Raw genomic sequence first — 14,002 nt, 5'->3', positions numbered from 1 at the left:
CGGATATTACAGTAGTTCCTACGTTATCGACGAAAATCACGAGATACCTTACATACGTATGTATTCGAGTCAGGCGAATGGATATAGTCACGCAGCTATAAATAGTAACTAATCCTACTAACCCTTTCTAAGAAGCACGACAACAAATGGTAGGACTATCGAACTCGTATCCATCTTTTTCAAATATTCTTTCTTTCTTTCTTTCTTTTTTTTAGAAAAGAATAAGAACAAATATATCGAAATTTTGACTTATTAGGAATAACTTTGCATTTTACCATTGTAGTTAAATTCGTTCGTCCTGTTGCTCATTGCTTCCGCGTTAAAGGAAATTGAAAGTTCTTACCTAAGAGAACTTTGCTTTGGTACTACAGGGTATCTACCTACCTAGCTAGCTAGCTAGCTAGCTATCCAGCAAAAGAGGAATAGTATCCTCGGAAAGGAGACTCAATGACCCGTGGACATCTTGGACCTTTTGTAGGGTCCTTCGTGGAAACGATAAAACGACCGACGACGTACAGAAGAAAGAAATGAACAAGCGGCTCTCGTCGCCACCGAGTCAAGCGCCGCCAGGAAATGTTTCCCTTTATACCTATAAGGCGTTATGACACACCAAAGAGAACCTCTTCTCTAGCTTATTTGCATCTACCTCTTACATACGACAATAGTATTACATCTTAGATTCATCACGACACTTGAACAACTTAAATGCACTTTTCGTTTTTTGAATTTGTTTTATAACATTCGATCGAAATATTCGAAGACGAATTTTTCGTCAAATTTTTTTTTTTCTTTTTTTTTAGGAAACATTTTTCTCGTTCAAAATTCACTCGGAGAATTTAAATACACTTTTCTTTTTCTCTCTATTTTTCTTTTTTTTTTTTTTTTTTTTTTACTTTATAAATTACTTCTTGTTCTTTTGTACGAACAACATAGATCTGATACGATTGGATATCATTCTATAAAAAATTTATATAAATATCACTGTACTATGATACTGACGCAATTATCCAGTTTTAGTTTAAATTTGTATACTTTCATAACGTTAGATTCGTTTGAAAATATTCGACATTCGCTTTACGTAGACTTATTTAAATTGTTATAAAAATTAAACTATTAATCGTCGACTTAAGTTAATAATTAGTTCTTCTTTAAATAAAGGATTAACAAGATCAAATTAAAGTCAAATTAAAATTTGTCCGTTTTTTTAAAAATGTAGAAATACGTAAGTTGCTTTCATCGTTACAAAATTTATTATTAAAAGAAAAATTAATCGACGAGAAAAATTGTTCGTTTCTACACGAATATCGTGTCACCGCACGTGTTGACTTATTTCTTATAAAAAAAAAAAAAAAGAAAGAAAAGAAAAAAAAGATTCTTAGATCGAATAAAAACAGAATATAATACAAAATCCCGTCGACTTTCTCCAAAGAATAAAAACTACATCAAACGTCAATCTAATATCTACCTGCGTAGAGATTTATCCTAACAATCATAGGACAATCATGTTTAGCGGAAAGTCATTCACGTGATTTCGATTTACGTTTCTTTTCTCGTACAATCACGATTTAACGTTAATTTTACCTTTTGTCCATCATACGAAAGAAAAGAAAGAATACTTTGCTATTACGATCATGGCCGTAATATCGCAAGGACAATACGAGTTATGTTTAACAATGAAAGCGCACGATTGTACGCACGCTCTCACAATGGATAGATAAGGAAGCGCTTGTAAAAGGAATACCATCTAGGATTGCTTATATACATATATACATATATACATAAACACATACATGCATATATATTAAAATCATACATACATAAGTAAAAACTTATATATATATAAATACATATAACTTACGTATATCATACATACATGAATGCATATGTATATATAACACATCTATATGTATATATACATATATTTAATACATATTTTTTATACAAACATATATATATATATATTTATATATATATTATATTTATATATATGTATATGTATATATATGTATATACTTGGCTGATACGCGAGACAACGGATGAATGCGACGGCCATTCGCAAAAGGGAAAAGTGTTCGCCTTCATTGGCGATGCCCAGCGCATCTCTTTATCTGATGGAAAGAAGCCGCCTCTCGAGACTTTTGCCCTCGTGCGAGATCGAGCTTGACTATTCGTGACTCATCGTACCCCCATCGAGATCGCTTTTAGAAACGCTCTTCCATACTCTTCGTCCAATCGTAAATTCGCTTTCGATGCTCTCCTCGACGATTCCGTGAAAAAAAAAAAAAAAGATAGGTAAAAAGAAAAAAGATAAAAGAAAAACAAAGTTTCCTTAATTCCTTGCAAGTTCGTTTCGATTTTTTACTTTCCATTTTTTTAGTACGATTCTCTAGCTAAAGTGAGAATCTTCTTATTGATGATATTCTTTGGAAAATCGAATGGTTATTAAATAAATTTATTAATGATTATTAATAGCATAGAATATCTATGATAAATGTTTATTTAAAGTTACGAAAATTGAAATAAAATATATATAGATATATTTCTTTTCTTTTTTATTTATACTGATTTCATCGTAATATTGATAAATTGAAAAATTGTAATACTAAGACGAATTTTTATTTGAAATTATTACTATTAAAATAAAAGAAAAAAACACATATATATATATATTCATATATATATTATGATTGTATCACATATATCATAATATTATATAAATTGAAAAATTACTACTATAATATATTATACTAATAAAAAGAAAGTACACATACAATAAATATATCACATAATTTTATCGTAATATTAATACTACGTAATACGATGCAATACTCGATGTAATGCTAAAAAAAATAAAGAAAAAAGAAAGAAAGAAAAGAAACAAAATAAAAATTAGTTAGTATTATAATCGTAATTACGGAAATGCATTGAAAGAAGGATAATTGAACGATGTTGTTCGTTGTTCGTTGTTCGTGTTCCACGAAGAACAAGCTCCTGAACTTAATGCGGCATAATCGATGGGCAGACCCGAGCCCTCTAATACGAAGCGGCCTCGAAAGCCGATAGTTAGTGGAAAGTGGAGATAAATGTAAAACGTGACGTGCTTTCGAACCGTCCGTCGTCGCAGTGTAATTGGGCGCAAAAGTCGGTTACGAAGAGACGAAGACAACGAGACGAATTCACGAGACGAAAGGAACGTAGAAATGTCGCTCGAAACTCGAAAGTGCGTGTCGTTAAAACGGGCCTCGAAATTGGAGAAACTTCTACGCAATAAAAGTTGAACGGAGGATTGAGAGAAAGAGAGGAGAGAGAGAGAGAGAGAGAGAAAGAGAGAGGGAGAGAAAGAGAGAGAGAGGGAGATTGGAAATCAAAGGTGCCGCAGTGAATGACAGTGATATCTACTAGGAGGAAGTTTAAATGATCGAAATATCCTAAAGGTTATTTTTTGTTTTGTTTTGTTTTCCTTAGAAAATAATAGGTATATTATCTCGGTAATCTCGATCGATGCTATAATGAAATTGCCATATCTTCTTAGTGTTATTTTTAATTAAAAATTAATTATATATGAGTATATATATATATAAGTATTAATACATATATATGTAATATACATATAAGTATTATGAATAATAATAATACATATATTTAAGTATTATATACGTATATATATATGTGTGTGTGTGTATTATTGTCTTATATATGTATATATATATATATTAATTATATGAAAATATTATATATAAGTATATTCGATTATTCGCAGTTACACTATAAAGAAATTATTAAAACGATCGATGTTTTACTTCGCTTAAAAAATAATTACCTTATATTAATATCGTGATATCACCATCGATGCGAATAAAAAAATAGTAAAACTTCTATTCCTTCTATTCCTATATTCTTTCTATTACAGCGTTCGTTTACACGTCCTCTCTCACGGTGATACTGCGACGAAATACTACGACGAAATAGATACGAACGAATTGTATCGATTTTGTTTGTTTTTCTTACAAATTAATAATAATATAGACATAGCGTCATCGTCTTCTTAGAATTTCTTCTTCTTAGAACTATAAATGTACGAGTGATTGTTACACACACATATGTTTGTATACACTGTCTAGGTCACGTCGTTTATATAACATATCATAACTATAGGTAAACATTCGTTTGTAAGTTATAGCAAAAGGAACCAGGTCGAAAGATCATTTCAGTTTAAACACTCGTCTGGTTAACAAGTAAGTACCCATCTTATTTAATTTACTCTCTTCGAATTTAAATTTAGATTAAATTATCCGATTAGATATCATACGTTTTATAAATTTCGTCGTAATCGATTACTAAGCGATCATTCAAAATCATTGCGATTAGATATAATAATGGTTTCTAAGCGAAAGAAATCTCTTTTCTCGAGAGATCTTTTTTAATGTAATTTATTCTTTTTTTTTTCTCCATCGTAAAACTACGTCTAACATTTAAGAAGTTTTAGCGTTACGATGTATCATGACATCTTTATAGATTTATCACCATAATCGAAGAAGGATGAGCGTACTTCAATAAACTGAATATTTCGTATAAAAATCAATAATTGCGATTTTTTAGATATAGAACGTTATTATTTTAGATATAGGTCGTTATTATTTCTAAATAAAAATATAATATCCCGATTATATATATACATATATCATATATATACTATACAAATATATATTAATATACATATAGTGTGTGTGTGTAATTAATAAACTTCGAAACTTATTAACGAAATCAAGAAATCTCGCGTAAGTATATAAAAAGAATTTCGAGAAAACGTTTAATCAGATGAAGAGAAAGAAAAGGAATAAAAGAAATAGGCTAACAGGAGGAGAACAAGGAATACAGTTCGATATTCGATTAATTCAAGTTTGATTGCTCAATATCGTACGAATAATTCTCTTCTCTTTCCAGCAACATATTGGACGTAACGTCGTTCTGCTTCTACCATAATCACTTCACATACATAAACCCAAACACACACACACACACACACACACACACACATATCGAGGCTATTTCCGTGAACCAAATACGGAGAGTTCGAAGATGCGGTCGAAGAGAAGAGACACAAAAGAGATGATCCGACGAAAGGGTAAGAAGTTGGAGAAGGAAGTGAAGTATAATACGAGAAAGAAAGGTGTGAGAGAATAAGGTGAAACAGAGAGAGAAAGAGAGAGAAAGAGAGACAGAGAGAGAGAGAGGGAGAGAGTCTCGGACGATCAAAGTAGAACGCGTAATAACGGAATGCGCAACGAGAGGATTTGCTTGAGGGCGTTCCGTCATTATTGTCCTATACGTGCTTGATATATTATGATGCTTTCTTGTCCTCTTCGTCCTCTTCGTTCTCTTAGTCTTCATATTCTATTTTTGTTCTTATTTTTTGTTCTTATTTTTTGTTCTTCTTTTTGTTCTTATTTGTATTTTTCTTATTTTTAATCTTCAAGGATCATTCTGGCAGAAATGAATCATTGATTACGACGGCATGACGTTCTAGATGAAACATCAAAATGACTTGTACTGTTAACGTTCTCTCGATCGATAGCGTTACGGCAATTAATTAACATTTCTATTATTTATTAGCGATCTCGTTCTATTTAATTTTATTACAAGCGAGTTGTAATGTTGGATATGTGGAATTGAGTCTTTAAATTTCATGGACTAATTATCGTATTTTGATGGTTGAAGAATTTCAAAGGTTTTTCTCAATGGTATTCGTAAATTCTTAAGTTGGTAATAAGTTATGTTTGATTTAATCGATCGTATAAGAAATTAGAAATATGATTATATATATTTGAAATATATTTTATATTGAGATAATGAAAAGGTTCAAAAAAAAAAATGTTTATGTAGATAGAGTAACAATTCAGATGAAATAAATCAATAGAGTAAAGAGAAGCACGTAAATAATTAATAACGTAAATAATTAAGTACTTGTGAGTAATATATAGTAAGTATTTATCGTTCTATTTAAGATCGAAACCTTTGAAGGGTTACGATCGTTATTGGACCGATCGAAATCGTAATTAAGTAATAGGCTTTGCGAAGTGAAAGTCATTCTACAATATATAATATAACTTAACGGATAGATTATATATATATATATATATATATATATATATATATATATATATACATATATATTGTACCTACATAACTACGTTTCGAGAGATGAAACGCATCTCGTATCTAATTATCATGGAATGCTTTGTGTTTGCGAGTAGCCGACTCAATCGTTTAAATTTAACGACCGAACGCAAGAAAATTGTACGAGAATGGTGCTTGGATCATTCTCCTTCATCGTTATAACGATTCAACAATACTCTTGCTTATGAAACGTAGTTTCTTAATCCGCACGAAGTAAACTATTTTTTTTTTGTCGTATAGAAGAATTATTATAAAAATGAAATAGATACAATAGTAGACATCCAATCATGTAACAAGATGATTACGTTTTGTGTTACGTGAATTTATATTACATCATTCACGTAAGAAATTACGTACATATATACATATGCATTTAGAGATACATATTATTTATTTATTTATTTATTTATTTTAACAGAATTATGAATTTTTAATCGCATAATATATTTTTATCTATGGCAAAAATCGTAAGTAAAATAATAAAGAAACAGATAAATTTGTTGTAACGCAAAGATTAGTAAAAAAAAAAAAAAAAAGAAGAAAAAAATAGATAACTTAATCGTCTGTTAATGATATATTTTTGTTAGAATTTATTTTATATTGTAACACAAAAGTTATGAAAAAATTAGCTGAAAATTATCTATTAATGATATATATTTTTTCAAAATTTATTTAAAAGATCCTTGAACGATTTTTTAATCAAATAAATATTTATGGTGAATGTATATGATATATTATGATCGATTTAGAAGATATATGCTTTAATAGATGTTATACGAACACAACTTAGAATTTTTGAATAGTATTATATGAATTAATTTGATATTAACCCATGTTGTACGAGAATCTAACGTGTAGTATAAAAATATGATCTTATCAATTGATCTGCGAATTAATCAGTTGATTAAATTACGATTGACATGAGTGACCATAAATGGAGAAACTTCGTTCCCATAAATCGATAATGGGATCGTAATGATGATTAGAAATCGAGATATCCTGTACTACTTATTATCAGATGAGAATAATCTTTATCATTTATCAGTTATTAAAGAGAATTCAATTAACTCGTTTATTATATACATATATAATATATAGCAATATATTAATATATATCGTCATATATTATATAATATATTAATTGTATTAATATATTAATAATCGTTTATTATTATTATTTACTATTATATTATATTAATTGCTTATTTACATGTTGCTAATATTGTAATTACTTTAACAATATTTTCATATAAACATAATATCACTTGTCATTTCACGAGATAATTGATTTAAATTCATTTCAATAAAAAATAAAAAAGGAATCATCAATCGATTATTTACGAAAAAAGAAATCAAATTATCGATAAAGAATATCGATCATTTTGATTTTCGCTATACGTTTTCTGTATTGATCATCTTTTCAACCAATTAATAAAAAAATAAATAAATAAATAAATTGATACTTAAACGTTCCCCTCGGAACTCTTCAATTTTGTGTTAATTAAAGGAAAAAAAAAAAAGACAAAAAGAAAAAAGCAATGAAAAAACTAAAAGAAAATCATTAAAATACCTAGTTATGGCGCCTACAAAAACGATTCGTCCGTTTTACTCGTAATCTTACGTTTTACTCTGTAATTCAAATATGTTTTATTAATAATTATAAAACGATCAACGAGCAGAGCAAAGTAAAATCTCATGAAGGCTATGACGAGCGAGTCCAATTCGTAAGAAGAGCGTATATGCATGTAGTTACTTTGAATTTAATTCTAGGCTCGTGCGGAAGGATCGTTAAGAAGAAATTATAGCGCGTAAGGATAAGTACTTCAGACACGTAACTACACATTTGTACGTGGGGGAGAGGGGTGGAAGGTCGAGAGAAAGAGAGAGAAAGAGAGAGAGAGAGAGAGAGAGAAAGAAGAGAGGGAGAGAACTAAAAGTATTTTTACGATGACAATTTTTAATCTTACGATTGTTAGTTAATGGAATATTCATAAATAATATAAAAATTTCTGTTGTCTTCACAGAAAACATTCATTTTTAAAAAGAATACGATATAAAACTTTTCGACAAAATCTGATTGGAAAATCTGAAATTATTCGCAGGTCAATACAATATAAATTACATTAAAACAAATTATATCGTAAGATAGATAAATATTTTAAAAAGAAATCTTTTACTCGTAATTAAGTAAAATCAATTTACCGAGCGATTCGATTGGAATATTAAAAATATTAAACTCTTTATATATCAACATTGTTGATTAAATATTAACGAACTCAAAAGAACGTACTTACGAAGGTATTATTTTCGTCGAATTTAAAAAAGAAAATAAAAAAGAAAGTAAAAAAGAAAATCAGAAAGAAAGAAACGAAACGAAACGAAACGAAACGAAACGAAAAGAAACACTTATCGAAAGAGATCTTACACATATATTATCGCGATTTCTATAGGCTCAATACCAGGAAAATGCATTAACACGTATTTGCTTAAGGCTAAGTAGATGGAAGAACTGAACGGAATTATTGCCGGTGGTGAAACGGCCACCAACGTTGAACGTCGAGAAGGGAGATATGCCGATGGTAAAGAAAGATGAATAGACAGGAAGAAGAAGAAGAAGAAGAAGAAGAAGAAGAAAGAAAAAAACAAAAAACAAAACATAAGAAAAAGAAAGAAAGAAAAGAATAAGTTCGCAAAGAGAAGATCGACGCGTCTACTACGTAGACAGGAATCGAGTGACTCTGGCAAACGAGGTCGAACATCATCTCGAGGTCGACGAAGATGCCAGAAACGAGGTTACCGATCTCTCGTATAGTCACACGGAATACGAGCTCCCAAGAAAAGCGAGCTTTCGCGATCCTATCGATCTCCTGTCGTGCACAGAATTCGCTAAGAGATGGAAACAGAGATCAAAATCGTAGGGTGAGTCCATCCACCAATACCCTCGCTAACACTATCAACGTCAACATCAATATCAACATTAACATCATCGTCATCGTCTGTCTTCCTTGTTTCTTCTTTTCCTTCTTGAAGAGGATGCATCGAGCCTGCGATTTTACACAAAGTGAAACTTTCTGTCTCTTTTTTATATATCGATAAGGAATTCTTTGCGAAGGCGAACGGAAGCTGGTTATTTCGTATTAAGAGAGAGGTGAGACGACGTAAGTGAAGTGCATTTATTTATTTATTTTTTTTTTTCGATTTTGTTGTATTTTTTTTTGTTCGTCTTTTTTTTTTTTGTTCTTGTTTTTGTTTTTCGTAATTGTTATTTTTATTTGGACGGTAGCAACCGATGTCTATTAAGATTACGAACCCCGATCAATTCGATCGATATCGAAGTTGAGCGAGTGTAAAAACGGACCGTGCGAATTTTCGCGTCGTCACTTCGGATATATTGTGTGTTTGTGTGTATGTGTGTGCGTGTGGATATTTCAGAAAGATGTCTTGATGATTTTTCTACGGTACGATGAATATAATCCTGTCGGTATCTTTTCGTAGTAGATTTAATTATTGGATTCATCGGTTATTGATTAATCAGTAAAACATTTGCAAATTTTTCATATTTTAAGTAAATAAAAAATTTGGAATTATTTTCGATATTCATAGCTATTTCGTATTATTGAATTTCGTTCAATTAACAATATACGATTAATTGCTGTAGTGCTAATTAAAAATTCTAAATCTTCAATATTTTCTATCCAAATAAACACAGTATTAAGTAGAAAGTTTCGACAACTGAATATAAAATATATATTCGGCAAAATAATTTCTAGTAAATATTAATTATATATATTTGATTAGGTATCTATTAAATAAGATCATGTCGAATTATCATTAAACTAGACAAATCTCAAGAAAGTTAAAACATACAAAAAATTCCATCAATCAATGTCCGATCATGCTATTGCAAAAACTTTCACATTGCCATCGAAATATATCTCGTTTGTTGGAATTGCATGTAATTAAAGAAAGAAAAAAAAATAATAATAATAATAAATAAATAAATTCGTAAATATCATTACAGATAGATTAATTACAAATTCTTTCGATTTTCGATATATTGTATTATCGAAAAAAAAGAACTTGGCGATTAAATATATATCGTATAAAAAAATAAAAGATACTTCATCCTTCGAGGACAAGCGATACCCATAACTCTATAAACCCTTGAACGTTTGACGTTTATATCGAACGAAAGTGAACTTACCTCGTGTGCTTGATCCTCGATACTTCGGAGTACAGCAAGATTGCGTATAGTTGCTCGACGTGATTCAAAGGATGACTCCAATCTCGTTGCCGCGTTACCGACTTCCTCCATCAATCTTCTTGCTCGTTGTAGAGATGATCTGTCGGTATTAAAAAAAAAAAAAAATAAAAAATATATATATATAAATAAAAGTGAAATGAAAAAAAAATATATAGAAAATTCTCTTGACGAATAATTATAATCGCTTTCATTTCTCATATTATCTTTTTTTTATTTATTTATAATCGTTTAACGCGTCGATACGGAAGTTGAACTTTTAATCTCACTAATGTCACGTTACTTAGGGTGACTATGAACGAGTGTATGATCATAGAAAATATATATATATATATATATAAAGGCAAAACTAAGCGTGACTAATCAACGTATCAACTTCCGGCTTTCTGACAGTATTTACGACTTTCTATGTTCGATTGGAGGAAGAGAAAGAGAGAGAGATAAAGAGAGATATAGAAAAAATGAAAGAAAAATTTGAGAAATAAAAAATCGTAATTTTAATATTGGAACGATAAAAATAAAATTGAAAATTAAATTGGAAAGCTCACTTGACGTAATCGATGTGTAAAAGAGACGTAGCCCGCTCTTCCAAAGCTGCAATGGCTACTTCAGCATCCCTGGACGTTCTTCTCAATGTTGGGTCCGTTAGGAGCCGACCGAGAGGCGTCAAGGTGCCAGACAAACTCGTGCATTCCTTTAACTCTGACATTTCGAGCGCTAATCTGCGTCCAGCTGCATGCCATTCGCTCATTAGTCCATCGTATTCCTGAAAGGATAAAAACGAAATGATATTAAATTTATTTTATATGTATTTATTTGATTACTCAGAAAGAACCTTAATGTTTCTTGCTTAATTCGATTTTTCGATTATTCAATTGAAGATTTGAATTCTTTGTTAGATCAATAATTATTCAGATAAAAAAAATATATATTATTATTATTAGTATTATTGTAATAATTGTGTAATCGTTGACTGGAACAAAATTTTATATTCGAAAGAATTTATTATAATATGGTAATAATAAAAAGAATTTAATTTGTTAAGATATAATAAAAATTCTATAGATCTTTGATGATATAAGAATCGTGAATTTTAAAAATGTGTGAATTTATTAAATGGAATATTTGTATCATTATTAATTCTTCATAGTTTATAATATCATATATTTCTGAAGTTACATATTATATATACATATATATTCTAATTAAAAATAATTTCTTTTTAGAAGAGTCATAGTTAAGTCTGTAAGAGATTTGTATCATGATCGATCCTATATAGCCTCGTTTAATTATACTAACCCATCATATATCTCTATTTTTTCAATTTTAACTTATTTTATCGTCACAAAAGTATAAGTTATCTGATATCCCGAAAGTTAATATTTTCTAAGTACAACTACGTACACTTAGTATAGTATAATTATACTAGCATAAATTACGTTATAAGTTTCACGTTATATAACTTTTCTCTTATTTTTTTTTTTTTTAGATACTAAAGAAACTTGAGTTATAGAGGGTTAATTAATCTAGGTAGTAAGATAATACTGTTTCTATTATGTAAAATATAATATTCAATAAAAAATATTTAAAAGCAGGAAATATGACTATAACATACACACACAAGCGTATACACACACACACACACACACACATAATTAAATGTAATTATTATTATTATTATCATTTTTTTTAAGGTATTCATTTATCAAAGTATAAATTGTAATTATCTCCTATCCATCACGTTAATATGAAAAAAATAAAAAAGAACACGGTTTCTAAAGAAAATCGTTGAAAAAAAAAAGAGAAAAAAGAACACACACACACGTACACACATTTTTACGAACCACTTGATTATATACATGATATCTACATACGTCATAAACTCAAGTAATCACATTCACCGTGCGATTATTAAGAATTATAAAACAAACAATATAATAATTGAAATCAATGGGATATTATTGACACACGTCTTAGGAATGTAGTTCAAACGATCTAGATCGATGAATCGTTCATTCTAATTGACCATATGGAATTCATGAAAGCTTGCTTAACTTCCTTGAAAAATTCTACCAACGCGTTTGAACATATTTAATCGATAGAAAAATTGATAGTAAGTGATTACGTCAAACGGTATCCTATAAACGTTGGTCGTTCGTCCGAGTCGATCGTAAAGGATCGAAATGATGACTAAGCGTAATGAAACGAAGATAAATTTAAATATAAGAACAGGAACGCAATCGTTGAACATATGACGATAAGATAACAAAGTTTTGACTAGCCGATGAGTAGAGAAATGAACGGTGAACACCTACGAGCAGGAATCGATTGAATAATCCTTTACATGTTCTTTCGATTGATGTCTTATTCGGTAAAATTATTTGCTGGATTGATCGATCGACAGATCGATCGGTCAATCGATCGATTGGTCGGTCGATCGATCGGGCGATCGATCGATCGATCGATGGATCGTTTGAACGAACGAACGAACGAACGAACGTAGAGGTACGTTACGACGATCGATCATTGCCTTGGGCTATCATCGTCTTGATTTAACTTCGTTCCGATTTGGATGGTCTCTCGAGGTCACAACAATTATTCGAAACCTTGATCTTCTTCAAATATTCCGTATAATCCGACGTTAAAACGTTGAACGTTAACGAGGAACGTAATAACGATGAAGATCATTTTCTAAGAATTCTTAAAATCTAACCCTTTAATCTATTTAATACATCACGTTTAATTTATTAGAAATGTAGTAAACGTTGATTATTGTTATCGTTGCAATGTTATACTTTTAATCGATTTCGTTGCTATACACTTTTTCTTTTCTTTAAAAAGAGAATCGAGATATACGGTTAATATATACCAGTATAATTTATATAATCTGATATAATATAATTGATTACATTATATTAACGATATAGATTCTAACGGAAATAAATTTTGACAAATTGGAAAGTAGGAAGAGGAGGATAGGGGGAGGACAATTTTAAGGTAAAGGTTGAATCGATGAAGAGGAGATACGAAACGCAATCAAGTAAGTTGAAATAAGGTGCCTGTTGAGAAATAGCTTCTTGTTGAGAGTTAAGAGAGTTGAAACTTTCCTTCTCTCTCTTTCTCACTGTCTCTCTGTCTCTCTCTGTCTCTCTCTCTCTCTCTCTCTCTCTCTCTTTCTTGCTTATGCTCTTTACTCTCACTCTCCTCGTCTTTTGTCGGCGGTACAAAAGATCCAGGGCCCCTGTAAAAGCGCTTACGCGATAATCCGTACGGTGAAGAAGACTCCTCGTAACCTTCGAGGTTAAATACTCGGTTCTCTCAGTGTTGAGGATGGCGAGTGCGTAGAGTAGTAAATTCTCTCGTTCCTTGGATTCTTGAAAAAAAACTTAGGAGTTTAGTTAGAAACTCCGTATGCCTTTACTTTCCACTCAAGAATTTCAGGCGTGCGAAATGTTCAGGCAAAAAGTGCGCCATCGATATTCTCAATAGTGTAATAGTCTATTTTCAAATTTTTTATTCAGTCGAATATTCTAACTATTTAACGAGTTCTTACGACTAATCCTT

General features: G+C 30.2%; 1 protein-coding gene across 5 annotated transcripts in view; it reads right to left on the bottom strand.

The window, feature by feature from the left end:
• Positions 1–14,002, bottom strand: part of LOC127071818 (puratrophin-1-like) — a 340,266-nt gene that overhangs the window by 94,554 nt on the left and 231,710 nt on the right. For all 5 annotated transcript variants that reach the window (XM_051011526.1, XM_051011527.1, XM_051011528.1 and 2 more), the window contains 2 exons: positions 10,987–11,204; positions 10,382–10,520 (listed from right to left, as the gene is read on the bottom strand). In XM_051011526.1, coding sequence (XP_050867483.1) covers positions 10,382–10,520; positions 10,987–11,204 — 357 coding nt within the window. The remainder of the gene's footprint in view (positions 1–10,381; positions 10,521–10,986; positions 11,205–14,002) is intronic.

This window comes from Vespula vulgaris, chromosome 23, assembly GCF_905475345.1.
Source record: "Vespula vulgaris chromosome 23, iyVesVulg1.1, whole genome shotgun sequence".
Lineage (NCBI taxonomy): Eukaryota > Metazoa > Arthropoda > Insecta > Hymenoptera > Vespidae > Vespula > Vespula vulgaris.
This window is presented reverse-complemented; position numbering and strand designations above follow the sequence as displayed.